The sequence below is a fragment of the Syngnathus typhle genome, linkage group LG20 (genome assembly GCF_033458585.1).
Source record: "Syngnathus typhle isolate RoL2023-S1 ecotype Sweden linkage group LG20, RoL_Styp_1.0, whole genome shotgun sequence".
Taxonomy (NCBI): Eukaryota; Metazoa; Chordata; class Actinopteri; order Syngnathiformes; family Syngnathidae; genus Syngnathus; species Syngnathus typhle.
The window spans coordinates 369,363-384,242 of NC_083757.1; the positions used below are offsets into that span (position 1 = coordinate 369,363).

The window sequence follows — 14,880 nt, forward strand, 5'->3', positions numbered from 1 at the left end:
TAGAATCCTATTTCAAGTATGCAGTCGGATGGGTTGACTAGTTTATTTTGAAGTAGAACCGGAACTCGGCCGGCCGGCCTGCCCCACCCGCCCCCTTTTGTTCTCGTTTATGATAAACCTTCTCTTGACTGGCAATCGTGGTCCACCTGCAATAGGCCGTATCTAAACCAAAAGAGATTTGATTCCAAATGATGGTTTTGATAGCAACTTGGTGACTTGCCTGGCTCAATTCAAGCGAACTGCCACTCTACGAGCATAGCAGGAACGTGGATGAAGGTGATCTTTTAGTTGTCGATGTTCAATATTGGGGATATTTACGCGTTGCCACTTTTCGTAGCTGATATTTACTTGGTGTTTTATAATCGTAGTCAGATCTAGTCTCATCAAATGATGTAACGTTACCGCCCATGCATGCATGTACGTATGTGCAGCATTAGCCACACTCGATCGCGCGAGCGAGTGAGTGAGTGAATGTCGTCGACGTGGAAGGAAGGAACGTTTCGAGCCTGAGCATTTCCGCCTTTGCATTTCCAGATACACGGAGTGAAGGAGGGCTCGAAACTCTGGACAAGTTGGACAAGCTTGCCGCCGCCGCCGTCGTCCAAAAACGTTGACGCCAAATGGGCGCATCTTCTATTGACTTCCGCATTTGACCAACCTGCACAGCAAGTGGGCTTCCAACATATGAACACGATCGATCGTGAGAAGTCCTACATGGTTTGGGAGCCACTTAAGGCTGTACATCATCTGCACGCTTTTGTCCAACTTGTCCGTTTGAGCAAGTGGACAAACAGTTTGGGTCGAAAGGAGCTGAGAAGTTTGTCCGTTTGCTGCAAAAAGTTCCTCCATCAACCATGACAGCTGTGGTCGGAAGAGCATGGGGATGGCTGCGTTCCTGGGGTAGGGGTGCAGCGTCAGACAAAACTAGGTCGGATCAAGATGAGCTCAACAAGCGCTCTGGTTCTGGCTCCGGCTCGAAAGAGCCCAATTGTCCAGGAGACGACGAGTACTGGGAAGCTCAGGAGAAACCTATGGAAATTGAAGATGCGCGTGCAGGAAAACAAGAGATGGAGGCAACAGTTGAACCTGTTCCAAGATGGTGGAATACGTTTCTTCCAAAGTCTTTTCTTCCGTGGGGAAGGAAAACACAGCCGAGCGGACCGAAGCAGAATTTGCGTCACATCAAGAGCGGCGAGCGGGATATCGACGGGGGGGACTTTTCAGACTACGGAACTCCTCCTCCGTCCCCGACTCCCCCCGGTTCTGGGCTAGCGTCGCCCTTTCGTCTCTTTGCGCACAGCTGGAATGTGGAACTGTTTCCTGAGCATTATGAGATCTGCTTCAACTTCCTGCGCCACCTGTTTGACCTGTTTGCGGTGGGCTTCCTGTGGATTGTGTCGCCTCCCGTCAAGCTGATCTTGGAAATTTTGGGCATCCAGGGACCACTGAGGCTTTGGCTCCATGGCATGGCCATGTTTTTTGTCTCCACAGTGGGAATGGCTGGACTCCTGTGGCTCATCCAGGAGCATCTCCCAGAGTTTGCTTTGATCTACGGTATCGTGCAAGCTTTGGTGATCTCCGTCAGCTTGAAAAAGAGCGTGCTTCTCGGATTGGAAGATGAACAGCCGCGAGTGGAAGAGGAGAGCACGGAAGCTGAGAGGAGCGACGGAGAGCAGAAAGAATTGCTTTGTGCAAGTGACAAAAAGAAGACGAGCTAAACCTCTTGGTACGTACGGAAAGTCGTCAGTTGGCAGGCTCTTCTACAGTAATACGGCCGCTGGCTCACACCACATTGCTTATCTCCATGTAAACATGCCTCAGGCTGCTGCTGTCAATTTGCGTCGATGATATGAAGGTCTTCCCAATCCGTGACCGAATGACAAAATGGCCACCTCTCCACAATGGCTATCTCAGTATCACGTCGCTTGGTTTACCATTGAAAATCGAGTGTGAAAGCAACTCCAACCACTGAGAAAAAAAAGACACACAGATCCAAATGCTGTGCCAATTTACAACGGCGGCTGTTGCACCCAGTGGAACAGATGACAATTTTGTCTCGCCAAATAATTGGATGAAAAAAAGCGCCATTTGAATAGGTAGAGTGGAGCCAGCCCGTAGACTCTGGAGTCTCAAAATCCACCAGAAGTTAACAGTGTTGTGTCCTCCGCAGGTGGTGGGTGAAATGGATGGAGCTGATAGCAGAACATCAGAATGATATCACAGTCGCAAGAGCGGCCGGCCCGGCCGGCTGGCGCATTTTCTTCCAGCACCCTCTTGGCGCATTTATGACAGATCAAGTCACTTTGGACACTTCTTGTGAGCTAAAAGTTGGACCATCTACCACTTAAGTTGAATGTTCTTGAAATGTTCTTTCAGCCAAAGATTTGTGGGACACTTTCCCCATCTACTTTTCGAATTTCGCTTTCATGCGTTGCAATGAGCCCCTCCCTCCCTCCCTGTGTGTTAGGAGATCAAATGCGCAAGAGGCAGCAAAGTAAGAGCCACGAAACTTGGCCCAAGCAACTTATTGGGATGTGAAAGATGCCAAGGTTTCTTACATGACCTGCAACTAGGAAATGAAAGGTACAATTAGCAAACTACACTTGACCATGTATTGACTTTTTGTGTTTTTCAAATGGACCCACCCCAACATTTGGTGTCGTTCGCCTGGAAGGTCAACGTGCCGCTAACGAAGCGCTTCTCCTTCAATGTGAAAACGGAAAACAAATGGCGCTACTGTTTCACTTTTGCTTGTCTTTTTCATTTGGCCATGCACTTCTAAATGTGGCATTGTTTAGGAGAGAAAAGACAAGCACGTCACAGTTGAAAACTTTAATTGACATTCAGTTGGCTTTCAGTACGCCCAATTGCATTTACAGAAATGTGCATTCGCACACCCATGTAGCGTACATATTGTATCGCTTTTGCATGTACACAAAATGTTGCAATAAAATAAGTGTGTGAGCCACAAAACAGATTCAGTGTGATATTCAGTGAAGTGAACTCTCTCAAACGAGATCACAAAGCTTGGGCCAACATTCATGCCGCCGCCGCCACCTCTCGTCTTCCTTCCTTCCTTCCTTCCTTCCTTCCTTCCTTCCTTCCTTCCTTCCTTCCTTCCTTCCTTCCTTCCTTCCTTCCTTCCTTCCTTCCTTCCTTCCTTCCTTCCTTCCTTCCTTCCTTCCTTCCTTCCTTCCTTCCTTCCTTCCTTCCTTCCTTCCTTCCTTCCTTCTCCTGTCTGACAAACAGGAATGAAAAGCATCCCAAATCCCAACATAGCACAGCAGAAAGAATGAGCACTATCACCCTTTATCTGTGGAATGATGATATTTTTGGTTTGTAAACATGCAGCAGAACTTAATGCATTTTGAGGTCATTATTACCAAACGCGTTGAGTAAACGAGCAGTTATTCACGCCAATATTATCGATCGCTTCTCACATGGCAGTCTGCCAAAGATCTGCTGCAAAATGTCATATGTTGGACTATATGTCCAAAGGAAAAGCACATGCTAATGAACATCCAGAGATACCAACACCACCAGTTCATTAAAGCTAACACTCAAAAACGACGCCACGAGTAGATTTGAAATAACATTTCTGTTCATGTCTCAATGGAAAAGTCATTTGGATGGCATTGCACAAAACCATACAGAGGAGTGTTGTCCTTTCAAACGACATCGTTGGGAATGAATGACTCAACCGTTTCTCCACTCCACATTGTGTCACTGCACGTAGATCAACAATCAATTCATTCCACACAAAAATAGACCCACCTGCCAGTAGTGATGTTGCATACCGAGATTTAGTAGTGAGTTTGCTGAGATAAGCACCGCTGTGCGTGGTGTCAATTCATCCATCCATCCGTGCGTGCCTCCATCCATCCATCCATCTTCATATTTCTAATCTGCTTGTAATCACTATTTTAGAGTGCGGTCACATGGCTTTGGAATATAGAGCAAGAAAACAAGCCATTTCTGTTGTATGATCAAGCGCAAAATACACCACAGGATTGGATTTTATTGACCATCTTCACACAGCAAGTCTTGAAATGCAAAACGGCACGCTGCCTTCCATACACATGTGGAAGTCATCAAAATTCCTTGCAGTTTCTCCTTGGTGCTTATGACAAATCAATACAGGTTAAAAGCGTCAATAATAAATGTTTATGGAGGTTGGTAGCTAGCAAGAAGGCTCTGACCAGAAAATGGCTAAATACCATACGTACTGACTCGAAATGACTGGTAAGATGTGATGTACATTAAGGAGAGAATCACACCTTAAGTGAGATATCAAATCAATAGCTTGATTGAAAGGAAATATGTCCAAATCAACAGAGTCATGTGCCCCTAATACTGTAAAGATGGAAAAGTGGAGAGCATCTTGATGTGTGTGGATTAAATGTTAGTTGAGCTATGGACTACTCCTGCCAGTTTGATTGGTTGGACTTTTCTCATTCTGTGAGATTCTGTTTTCTAGATGTCGGAAAAGAGAGAGCATGTTCGTAGCATCTTAATAGCTTTGACAAGTGGCATGCATGTGTGGAAGGTAGCATGAAGTTTGGCTTTGTCTGTGATGGGTGGCGCTTAACGCTGGACTGGAGGCCTGTGCCTATGTCGTGATGAACCCCCCCACCCAAACACACCATCCAATAACCTGCTACTCACCAATCCATCCATCCGTCCGTCCGACCGTCCGTCCGTCCGTCCGACCGACCGTCCGTCCGTCCGTCCGTCCGTCCGACCGTCCATCCATCCATCCATCCACCCACCCACCCACCCATCCATCCATCCATCCATCCATCCATCCATCCATCCATGGACAGGGCTACCTAGTGAGCATGTGACCTTCCAGACTTTGGGGGCGCCGTGGGTGCCCCGCCCCCCCTCTGTTCGTGATCCCTCCGTGCGTGGCCCAGGATACAGTGCGCGCTGCCACAGCCTTCGTCGTCATCGTCTCCCTCGCTTTCGGAGGACGACTCGCCAAACTGTCGAGGCTTCTCGTAAATACAGCAACCTGAAACACAGCGTGTTTGTGAGTTATACAATTTTAGGGGGGGATCTTCCCACACGTGACTTGAGCAAGTGAGATTGAATTACAGTGTGTAAGTGTTGCAGAAAGAACAACAGCAATGCCACTGAGGTGGGTGTGAGATCCTCACATTTTGAAGACCTCCTCCCGAGGTGCTCATTGTCAACCGTGTCGCTGGACCATTCCACCTTTTTCTCCGTTTTCCTCTTCCTTAGCTTGATTGTCAGACTGCGTCCCTCCTGGAAACATGCCAGAAATACACTTGAGATCGATGAGGGTTGACTCAACCCTCATCGATCTCAACGTTGACACCATCCTTTTCGAAACCTTATCCCTCTGCATTCCGTCACATTGTGCACAATGGCCCTCCTCCAAGCTTGCGTGAGGTTTCTGAAGCTAGGTAGGTAGGCAGGCAGACAGGTAGGTAGGCAGGCAGACAGGTAGGTAGGCAGACAGGTAGGTAGGTAGGCAGACAGGTAGGTAGGTAGGCAGACAGGTAGGTAGGTAGGCAGACAGGTAGGTAGGCAGGCAGACAGGTAGGTAGGCAGGCAGACAGGTAGGTAGGTAGGTAGGTAGGTAGGTAGGTAGGTAGGTAGGTAGGTAGGTAGGTAGGTAGGTAGGTAGGTAGGCAGACAGACAGGTAGGTAGGTAGGCAGGCAGACAGGTAGGTAGGCAGGCAGACAGGTAGGTAGGCCGGTTCGCCAGGCCAGCTGGCCGTCAGTCAGTCAGTCAGTCAGTCAGTCCGCTTACCATTTTCATTGGCAAAAATCCATGCCAGGTCATATGGAGACTAAATGGCACTGAAAGCGTGACCTACTTGCATGAGCGGGCCGATGAGCAAGTGGCATGCTTACTAGCCACTGTGACGCGTGCTCACCTGAAACGAAATGACTTGACGAGCAGTCCTTTACGATTTACCTGCTGAGGCGGTGGCGGTGTGCTGGTTTGCACAGTCTCCGTTATGGTCTCACTTGACGTCCCAGGAACCTCAGCCATCCCCGGAGCTTGTTTGCTAACGCGAACGCCAGCTAACTTTAAAGCTGGTGGATTTCCCCAAATCGCCCTTTAACAGCGTCTTCTAATAGCATCAAGAAGAACTCACAGTTGGGAATAGAGTCAAAGCTAGGAAGAAAGGTTGATGAAAGTCACATATGAGCTCCCGAGCAATGTGACGGGATGGGATGTGGGGCCAACCAAAATGGTCAAGTTTCAAGAATGACACAGAGTTAGCAGGACTAGGAACGGAAATGTCTTATTGTGGTGTCAAAGGTTACAATGTCTATATAGAAATAATGATACACGAGGGCTCGAAACAAAACGCAGTACAGTAGTTCTACTTTAAAAAAAAAAATAATTATACGATGTTCAATTCGAACAAATATGTTGGTTTGTTTGAGACGTGCGTTTACATTTTTAAGCTGTAATATTTTGTTTTGAAAACCTGCGGGACAATCTATTTCCCTTTTATATAGTCAGAATTGTTTTAACGCGGGAGAAGATACTTGTATATGGACAGCAAGGACTTTTTTCCCACCTGTGTTTGTAGTTGATAATGTTATTATACCTAATGTGATTATGTTTGAATAAAAGCTTGAACTGGGGAGAAAAAAAAAAACTTGTGTTCCTGTCGTCCGTCATTCAAAACAGACCGTCGCCATACAAGAATTATCTGCTGACAAAGGTTCATTCGCATTATTTACCCTGCTAAAAAATTAACATGGGCAATTTATCACGGAACCATCATCACTTAATGTTTTGAAATGACAGTGGCCATTTAAATGTGGTTTTACAACATTATTTATTATTCTGGGGAAGATATTTGTACACGGACAGCAATGGCATTTTTCCTGTTTCTTGTCGTCCGTCATTCAAAACAGACCGTCGCCCAACAACAATTATCTGCTGACAAAGTTTCATTCGTATTATTTACACAGCTAAAAAAATTGCCTTGGGCAATTTATCAGATTACTATCATACCTTAATATTTTCGAATGACAGTGGCCATTGAGATTATATGATGTGTTTTCAAAGCATTCTTTTCCGGGGACAGATTTTTGTAAGCGGACAGCAAGGACGTCCTTTTTCTTGTGTTCCTGTCGTCCGTCATTCAAAACAGACCGTCGCCAAACAAGAACGATCTGCTGACAAAGTTTCATGCGTATTATTTCCCCTGCTAAAAAAAAGGAACATGAGCAATTGATCACGGGACCATCATCACTTAATGTTTTGAAATGACAATGGCCATTGAGATCATGATGATGATGCGTTTTCGTCCCAATATTTTTTCGTTTTGAAGATGTGGTCGCTAGGTACTGTTCGAAGGCTGGCAAGGAGAGATGCGGTCAGGTTGTGTTCTTGTAACTCGTCCAACCCCTCAAAGTCAAGCGCACATTTTCGTCTCCGAGTTGAAAAACAAAAACGGAAAAAAGAGAGGGACAACGCCATAGTATCCACTCAAAAGCTTGTGAGTAGGAAGTCCTACTGAAAATGTGTCCGTTTTCAAACGTATTTGCAATCCTATGAGAGCAGCAACATAAGTGTGAAGATCTGCACTTCTTATTCCCACTGTGATGTTTTGTTTCCAGACTGATGAAGAAGACCTTCTCCAATGGAGCGAGAAGGAGAGGATTCTCTACACTGCTCAGACGCCACCTGGGGCAAAGAAAGGTGAGTTTTTGTCCCAGTAAGCCAATCCTTTTGTTGTCATTGTCACTCTGCAGCATTGAAAACAAGTTTTCCTACTTGTGAATATGTTTTGGCAGACACAAGCTTGCCATTGCCGTCGTCATACAGCCCAGACTATGTGGAATCCAGCTGGTATCAGTGGTGGGAGAAGGAGGGATTCTTTCGCCCTGAGCACCATGTGAGATAACAATTGTTTTCCATTGGACTTTTTTCTCACGAGGCCCGCTCGCACCATATTGCGGTGACCCCAAAAAGTCGTTTTCTTCGGTGTATATTTTGTACAATATGACAGTGGTGTTTTTCCTCTTTAGGATGTTCATGAGTTATCTCACGCTGTGGATCAGAACTTCTCTCTGTGTATACCGCCACCAAATGTCACAGGGACTCTGCATCTGGGTCATGCTTTGACCGTAGCAATAGAAGATGCTTTGGTTCGATGGTAAATGGCGAGAGCGAGAAAAAAGACGGCCAGTAGTGCCTTTCCAGTTTATGTTTTCTTTACTCTAATCGTAATGCTGCTGGACGAACGACGACTAAAGGCATACTGTGTGTTTTGCTCAATCCACCAGGAGAAGGATGCAGGGCCACCGAGTACTCTGGGTCCCTGGCTGTGATCATGCCGGTATAGCAACACAGGTAACGAGTTGTATCTCTCTCCCCGCTTTTGTCATAAGGGAGTATTTCCGTCTCTTGCGTTGATTTTCAGTGGCTGGACTAAGGGGAGCCGGAGCCTCGTGAATAAAGCCGGCCGTCGAATGCTCCGCGGTTGAATTTCAAACACTGTCTCTTCTTTGGGAATCAGAGCGTGGTGGAAAGGATGCTGCTCCGGGAAAAAGGCAAGCGCAGGCAAGACTTCACTCGAGAAGAGTTTTTACAGGAGGTCTGGAAATGGAAAAACGAGTGAGTCTTCAGCTCTCGTAGCGTGTCGCGCTGGATCTATCCTTTGCCCAAACCTCGGACTGCTGTTGTGTCAGGAAAGGAGATGAGATATATCAGCAGCTGAGGAAACTGGGTGCGTCCTTGGACTGGAGTAGAGCCTGTTTCACCATGGATCAAGTAAGACGTGACATTTGATCTCCATTGACTAAAACAGAGCCTACGGATCAGCAAATAGAATGGTTCCGCATATCGACGACGGAAGCGGCTCCTTTCTATTTCATGTGACTACGAAATGTACGTAGTATCATGCATCATCAATGAGTCCAATGTCTCTTTTGTTTCAGGGTTTCAGTCAGGCAGTGACGGAGGCTTTTGTGCGTCTAAGTGATGCCGGTCTGATCTATCGCTCAGAGGCTCTGATCAATTGGAGCTGTGCTCTGGAGTCGGCCATCTCCGATATAGAGGTGAGTGATACGTATAACGCGGTACTACAGTATATGCCTTCTGTGTGCATTTGTAGCATTGCAGACAGCTACTATGCTGGGACTCCAGAAGAGTCTGCAATGCACATGAACTGATAGCCATTTTTTTTTGTACTTCATGTTTGCCTATTCATATATTGATTTCCTTTCCTGTTGGCCCACAAATCAACGTGCAAGCTCTGGAATCATGTTGTCGGCAGAGATTTTTCCTCTGAGTGGAATGACACTTTTGGAATTGCTGAAATGCTTCGCCAACGTTGTGGGTTTTAATTTGCTCAGGTGGATTCAAAGGAACTCTTTGGGAAAACCATGCTGTCGGTGCCTAATTATGAGCACAAAGTGGAATTTGGAACCATGCTCACCTTTGCGTACCCCCTCGATGGCCGCGGTGAGTAGGAGTATTGATTCAGGATAGGCCAGACAAGGCCAGACTTGGTCATTTTCAAAGCATTCAGGTGGAGAAATCCTGGTGTCAACAACTCGTCCCGAGACCATGCTGGGAGATGTGGCCGTAGCTGTTCATCCTGACGATCCTCGATACCAGGCGAGAAATTGGAATGCCGAAAGCAACCGTGTTGATTGTTGTTGCCAATGTCCTTTTGCGTATCCAATTCAATGCGGAGAGGCTAATCAACATCGGATCGATGGCTTTTTGGGGGTTCCAGAAATTCCACGGAATGCAATGCCGCCACCCCTTCAACGACCGACTGCTGCCCATTGTCACCGATACCATTGTGGACATGGAGCTCGGGACAGGTCACCTGCCTATTTTCGACACAAAGCAATGCCACGGTTCACAGGAGCTTCAGCGCACGCTTCCTTCCCAACATCTAGGTGCGGTAAAGGTGACTCCTGCTCATGACCACACAGACTTCCTGTTGTCCCAGAGACACGCTCTGCCCCGCCTAACGGTGATTGGAGGAGATGGCAAGATGACTCCACTCTGTGGACAATGGCTGGAGGTGCAACCACTTGATTGAATGTCAAATGTCAACAGGTGACAAATGTCCTCATTTGACGTGTCCTCGGATGATGTTTGAAGGGAGTGAAGCGTTTTGATGCCAGAGAGCTGGTCGTAAAGGCTCTGGTGGAGAAAGAGCTGTTCAGAGGGAAGAAGGAGCACGCCATGACCTTACCCATTTGCAGGTACGCCATGCCATCCAGTATCGAGTGCTCAACGAAAGCAATGATTTATTTATTTTTTCTCACTCGGAAGCCGCTCGGGCGATGTGATCGAGCCTCTCCTGAAGAAACAATGGTTCATCCGCTGTCACGCAATGGCTCAAAAAGCGATCCAGGTAAGTGGCGTTGGTGGCTGATTGTTTCTTTTGCCCGATAGCCCAACCAAACGCTCTGTGTCTTTTGTTATGGCAAGGCTGTTGAGGATGGACAGTTGGAAATCATCCCTGACTTTTACAAGAAAACGTGGAAGAACTGGCTGTCCAACATCAAGTAGGCCCACCGACCTTAGACTCACATGGATGGAGTTCCCATTCGTTCTTTCTTTATCCATCCATCCATCCATCCATCCATCCATCCATCCATCCATCCATCCATCCATCCATCCATCCATCCATCCGTGAACAGCTGTGTGGTGTCGTCTATTGTTCTGCAAACACAATTGCGCCGATGAATGCATCCTTGTTTCCTTGCACAATGTGGCTGTGTTTGCTTTCCAGCGATTGGTGCCTTTCCAGGCAGCTGTGGTGGGGACATCAGATCCCCGCGTACAGGGTGGACTTTCCTTCTTCTACTGACAAACAAGAGGTGTGCATCAGAGCTAGCTCACTGGACTGTGTCAAACAATTGTGCTTTGAGATGGATAGATGACGAGCCATCATTACGCCCATTTTAGGGTTTGACTTGTGCTTGCTTGCTGGCAGGCAGGCAGGCAGGTAGGCAGGCAGGCAGGCAGGTAGGCAGGCAGGCAGCCAGCCAGCCAGCCAGCCAGCCAGCCAGGCAGGCTGTGTACGTACGTCCAGTGCAGTGCAGAATAGAGTGTCTTAAGTGAGCTTAAGATCCGGGGATGCTTTGAGAATAATTGTGAATTTTTGTCCACGTGAAGCCCTTTGAGGCCGCTTGTGATTTAGGGTTATACAAATCAACTTGAAACTTGAGTGTCATTGCGTCATATAGTGAAATTGCTTTGGAGTTGGTCAATAATACGATTGTTTCCCAATATCGATGTTTGGTCAGGACCAATGGGTCTGGGGAAAGAATGAGGATGAGGCCCGTCAGAGAGCAAGCCTCAAATATGGAGTGAAAGCACAGGACATCACTTTGACTCCAGGTACATCATCACCGACCAAAGTGCTGCCATTGAGACGGAATAGCCCAAAATGTCAAAGCTTTGTATGGAAAAAAAAAGAAATGTGTGTCAAAAGGGAATGAACTCTGAGCATGGTCTTGCTTTTGCTGTGTCTCAGACTCTGATGTTCTGGATACCTGGTTCTCCTCTGCGCTCTTTCCTTTCGCCATGTTGGGCTGGCCTCAACAGGTAGTAGGTAGCACGCGGTCGGTCAGCCACCGTTGATGTTTGAGATTGTAATGTGCTCAGCCTCCTTCTCCTTCTACAGACCACAGATTTGCAACGCTTCTACCCAAACTCTATGCTGGAGACGGGGAGTGACCTGATCTTCTTTTGGGTGGCGAGGATGGTCATGCTGGCCACGGAGCTGACGGGCCACTTGCCTTTTAAACAAGTACCAGCAAATCTGCTGCTCTTGAATTTTCGCTCGGCTCATATCAAAGTCAAAGTCAAAGTCAGCTTTATTGTCAATCCCTTCACATGTCAAGACACACAAAGAAAGAGAAATTCCGTTTCCTCTATCCCACGGTGACGAGACGTAGTACACGATAGACGTACAAGTAGACGACACCAAATAAAAACAAGAAGGCACAAACAAGAAATAATATGAGTAATAAAAACTGATGGATTCATATGTTCCGTATTCAAATGGTATGTTTCTGCTTCTTTATTCCGAGGTGCTACTTCATTCTTTGGTGAGGGATAAACACGGTCGCAAAATGAGTAAATCCTTGGGCAACGTCATCGACCCCTTGGATGTTATTCACGGAGTCTCCTTGGAGGTACGGAAGGAACAATTCCTTTCGTCATCGGCGCTAAGTGTTTGTGAGGTACAATTCCTTTCGTCATTGGCGCAAAGTGTTTTCCACTTCTTTTTTGCTCTCTCTCTCTCTCTCAGAGGCTTCAGCAGAAAGTGAAAGAGGGGAACCTTGAGCCCAGGGAGCAAGCGGTGGCCTTGGAAGCTCAGGTCCGGTCCCGATTGATTTGTTTCCGCGCGCTGCTCATGACTTGCTGCATCTGCTTCCTTCCCTTAGAGGAAAGACTTCCCAAAGGGGATCCCTCAGTGTGGAACTGATGCTTTGAGATTTGCCCTTTGCGCTCACAAAATGATGGGTGAGTCCGACCTGAGTGACCTCCACTTTCAATTCAAGTCAAAGTATAGTTGAGGCATGATTTGGTTCCAGTTCAAAGCAAGTGTTGTTGTTGTCGTCGTCGTCGTTTTCCTCCTTCCTTGCCTTTATTTTAGGAGAAGACATCAGTCTATCAATAGCGCAAGTCCTGAGCTGCAGACATTTCTGTAATAAAATGTGGCAGACGCTGAAATTCACTCTGGGAGCGCTGGGTGACAACACTCGGCCGGTGGGGAACCTGGAGCAGGTACAAGCGGCTTTTGCAAATGTGCCTTTGATTTGACACTTTTACTGTGCAGTGCAGTGCAATGCAGTGTCATTGGACAGACTACCAATCCAACGAGATGGACACTTGAAACGAAATGAATCCCTTGTGCCCTTCAGGTGTCGGACTTGGGCAGTATGGAGCGGTGGATCTGCTCCCGACTATACAGCACTGTGGCACGAGTGGAGCAGGCCTTTGAAGAATATGAGCTTCATACGGTCACTGCTGCTTTGTACTCCTTCTGGGTCCACGATCTGTGTGACATCTATTTGGTGAGACAGACACGTCCATATTGTGTAACTAAAAGATTGATAGGAACGGAGGGAAAGATGACGATGTTTTTTTGCGTGTTTTGTAGGAGAGTGTGAAACCTGTACTTCTAAAGCAAAAGGAAGGGAGCGGTGGCGGCGGCGGCGGCGGCGGCGGCAAGGCGAGACCAGCGGCAAGCGTGGTCCTCTATCACTGCGTGTCTGCGTCTCTGGCCCTCCTCTCCCCAATCATGCCGTTCCTTAGCGAGGAATTGTGGCAGAGACTCCAGCCGTTCCGAAGCCGAGCTGCAGCTCAGAGCGCCAGCCTGTGTCTTCAGCCGTACCCCCGCTCGTCTCAACTGGTACCGCCGCTACTTCTTCACCGTAGCAACCAAAATCCATCCGTCCTAATTTTGCTCCATTTGACGTTCTATTGGATGTTGCACTCGGTTGACGCCACAAGAAACGATGCCCACGTGGAAGCTCACGTGGCTATTTTGTCATCTCCCTCCTGCCAGAAACACTGGCATTTCCCAGAAGAGGAACGGGATTTCCTGCTGGTCCAGGAAGTGATCCGCGTGGCTCGCTTCCTTAGGGCTCAGGGTGCTTTGACCAAAGAAAAGCCTCCCAGTAAGTCATAAGCACTAATGACTATTCAAGTGGTGGCATGCATTGAGATTTTGCTTCCCCCGTCCGTGTGTTTCAGTGTGGGTGGTCTGTTCGCCCAGTCAGGCCCAGATTCTCCTTCACTTTGGACCTGCCGTTTGGACTTTGAGCCGAGTGTCGCGCTTCAATGTCTATTGTCCCCAAGAAGCCGCCGTCTCTTGCGCTCCCCCGCCCGAAGGCTGCCTCGTAGGTGTTGTGGACCACACGTGCCGGCTGCACCTTCCTCTGCAGGTAGGCGTCGGGCCACTCCAGATAGATAGATTGATATTTTCTTGTGAAATTTGGGGCCATTTTCTTTCCAAACTTTTGACAACAATTTGTGGACGGATGTGTTTCTGTTCTGTCGTCATCCATTTTTGGGCAATTGGTGCCTGCTTTTGCTCTCTCAACTAAATCATCCGTGGAAATATTCCCCCAGAGCGCCGTGAACACGAGCAAACAAGTGGCCCGGCTCACCCGACAAAGAAGCAAACTTGTCCCGAAGCTGGATGAGCTCTTGTGCAAAATCCAATCTCCAGAATACCTTCACAAGGTCCCAGCGCACATCAGGGAGCAGATGGAGAGGAGGGTAAGCAAGCAAGCAAGCAAGCAAGCAAGCAAGCAAGCAAGCAAGCAAGCAAGCGCTGAACCCTTGGTTCGTCACCAAAATAACCCAAATTGTCAAAGTAGAACTTGATGTCTTCACATCAAAGAGAGGAATTGCATCGGTAAACAATTGTTCATGCTTTCAGCATACATAGTAGGCATTCAACACTTCACTGTTGTATTCAAATATTCTGCACTTTGATTCATGTCACTCCTCTTGAATTGTAGCTGTCAGCATTTCAGCAGGAGTTGAAGACCATTGAGGATCAGCTCGAGGTGCTGCAAATGACAGAATGTCCCACCAGCACCTCTTCCAATGATGGTGATCAGTGTCATACACAAAGGTCTTGAGGGCAAATGTCTTTGGGTTTCTTTCCAAAATGTCTTTTTGTTTTCATCCTTCATCTTTCAATGACACAGCACAGTGTTGCATCATGAGCAACCTGGCCCTCCCTGTTCGAACAACAAACTAGAAATACATTTTCAGACTGCCTAAACGTGCTCCCTGTGTACTATTTCTTCGAAGTATTATTCCAATATCATTCGATTGTTGACTTTCATTGGGAACGTCAGCGATTGGTGGAGACTTCGGCTCGACTCGGC

At 47.4% G+C, this 14,880-nt stretch overlaps 3 protein-coding genes across 5 annotated transcripts; 2 read left to right on the forward strand and 1 right to left on the reverse strand.

Annotated features, from left to right (window-relative positions):
* The first annotated feature begins 66 nt into the window (after positions 1-66).
* On the forward strand, positions 67-4,370 carry lg20h6orf47 (linkage group 20 C6orf47 homolog). Of its 2 annotated transcripts, none has more exons than XR_009710541.1 (3): positions 67-276; positions 535-2,096; positions 2,171-4,370. XR_009710541.1 is itself a non-coding variant. In XM_061266452.1 (3 exons), exon 2 carries the CDS (start codon positions 855-857, stop codon positions 1,716-1,718), a length of 864 nt encoding a protein of 287 aa, XP_061122436.1. In that variant the 5' UTR covers positions 68-276; positions 535-854; the 3' UTR covers positions 1,719-1,726; positions 2,171-4,370. The 2 variants fall into 2 exon arrangements, 1 of the variants encoding a protein (XP_061122436.1); XM_061266452.1 differs by having other exon boundaries at positions 68-276; positions 535-1,726.
* On the reverse strand, positions 3,999-6,268 carry ppp1r11 (protein phosphatase 1, regulatory (inhibitor) subunit 11). Its single transcript, XM_061266453.1, has 3 exons — positions 5,948-6,268; positions 5,160-5,268; positions 3,999-5,014 (listed from the first exon to the last, which is right to left on the reverse strand). Exons 1-3 carry the CDS (start codon positions 6,023-6,025, stop codon positions 4,830-4,832), a joined length of 372 nt encoding a protein of 123 aa, XP_061122437.1. The 5' UTR covers positions 6,026-6,268; the 3' UTR covers positions 3,999-4,829.
* An 851-nt stretch (positions 6,269-7,119) lies between these two features.
* On the forward strand, positions 7,120-14,774 carry vars2 (valyl-tRNA synthetase 2, mitochondrial). Of its 2 annotated transcripts, none has more exons than XM_061266685.1 (29): positions 7,120-7,493; positions 7,615-7,696; positions 7,792-7,892; positions 8,026-8,153; positions 8,284-8,350; positions 8,517-8,614; positions 8,689-8,770; positions 8,938-9,057; positions 9,355-9,463; positions 9,531-9,619; positions 9,741-9,831; positions 9,910-10,037; positions 10,118-10,221; positions 10,292-10,373; positions 10,451-10,527; positions 10,755-10,842; positions 11,272-11,365; positions 11,502-11,575; positions 11,652-11,777; positions 12,061-12,165; positions 12,282-12,350; positions 12,418-12,496; positions 12,630-12,760; positions 12,898-13,050; positions 13,137-13,388; positions 13,545-13,656; positions 13,733-13,923; positions 14,111-14,260; positions 14,506-14,774. In XM_061266685.1, the coding sequence occupies exons 1-29, from the start codon at positions 7,326-7,328 to the stop codon at positions 14,626-14,628; spliced, it is 3,273 nt and encodes a 1,090-aa protein (XP_061122669.1). In that variant the 5' UTR covers positions 7,120-7,325; the 3' UTR covers positions 14,629-14,774. The 2 variants fall into 2 exon arrangements, with proteins under 2 accessions (XP_061122669.1, XP_061122671.1); XM_061266687.1 differs by having other exon boundaries at positions 11,502-11,572.
* The last annotated feature ends 106 nt before the right edge of the window (positions 14,775-14,880 follow it).

What these genes read in the sequence shown, in the direction of transcription:
- ppp1r11 (XM_061266453.1), bottom strand. Translation starts at nt 6,025, where the DNA reads ATGGCTGAGGTTCCTGGGACGTCAAGTGAGACCATAACGGAGACTGTG. An exon ending in CACCGCCACCGCCTCAGCAG is followed by an intron (nt 5,269 to 5,947) that starts GTAAATCGTAAA and finishes GCATGTTTCCAG; the next exon opens with GAGGGACGCAGTCTGACAAT. An exon ending in CGGGAGGAGGTCTTCAAAAT is followed by an intron (nt 5,015 to 5,159) that starts GTGAGGATCTCA and finishes GCTGTGTTTCAG; the next exon opens with GTTGCTGTATTTACGAGAAG.
- lg20h6orf47 (XM_061266452.1), top strand. Translation starts at nt 855, where the DNA reads ATGACAGCTGTGGTCGGAAGAGCATGGGGATGGCTGCGTTCCTGGGGT.
- vars2 (XM_061266685.1), top strand. Translation starts at nt 7,326, where the DNA reads ATGTGGTCGCTAGGTACTGTTCGAAGGCTGGCAAGGAGAGATGCGGTC. An exon ending in GTACCCCCTCGATGGCCGCG is followed by an intron (nt 9,464 to 9,530) that starts GTGAGTAGGAGT and finishes CAAAGCATTCAG; the next exon opens with GTGGAGAAATCCTGGTGTCA. An exon ending in GGACATCACTTTGACTCCAG is followed by an intron (nt 11,366 to 11,501) that starts GTACATCATCAC and finishes GCTGTGTCTCAG; the next exon opens with ACTCTGATGTTCTGGATACC.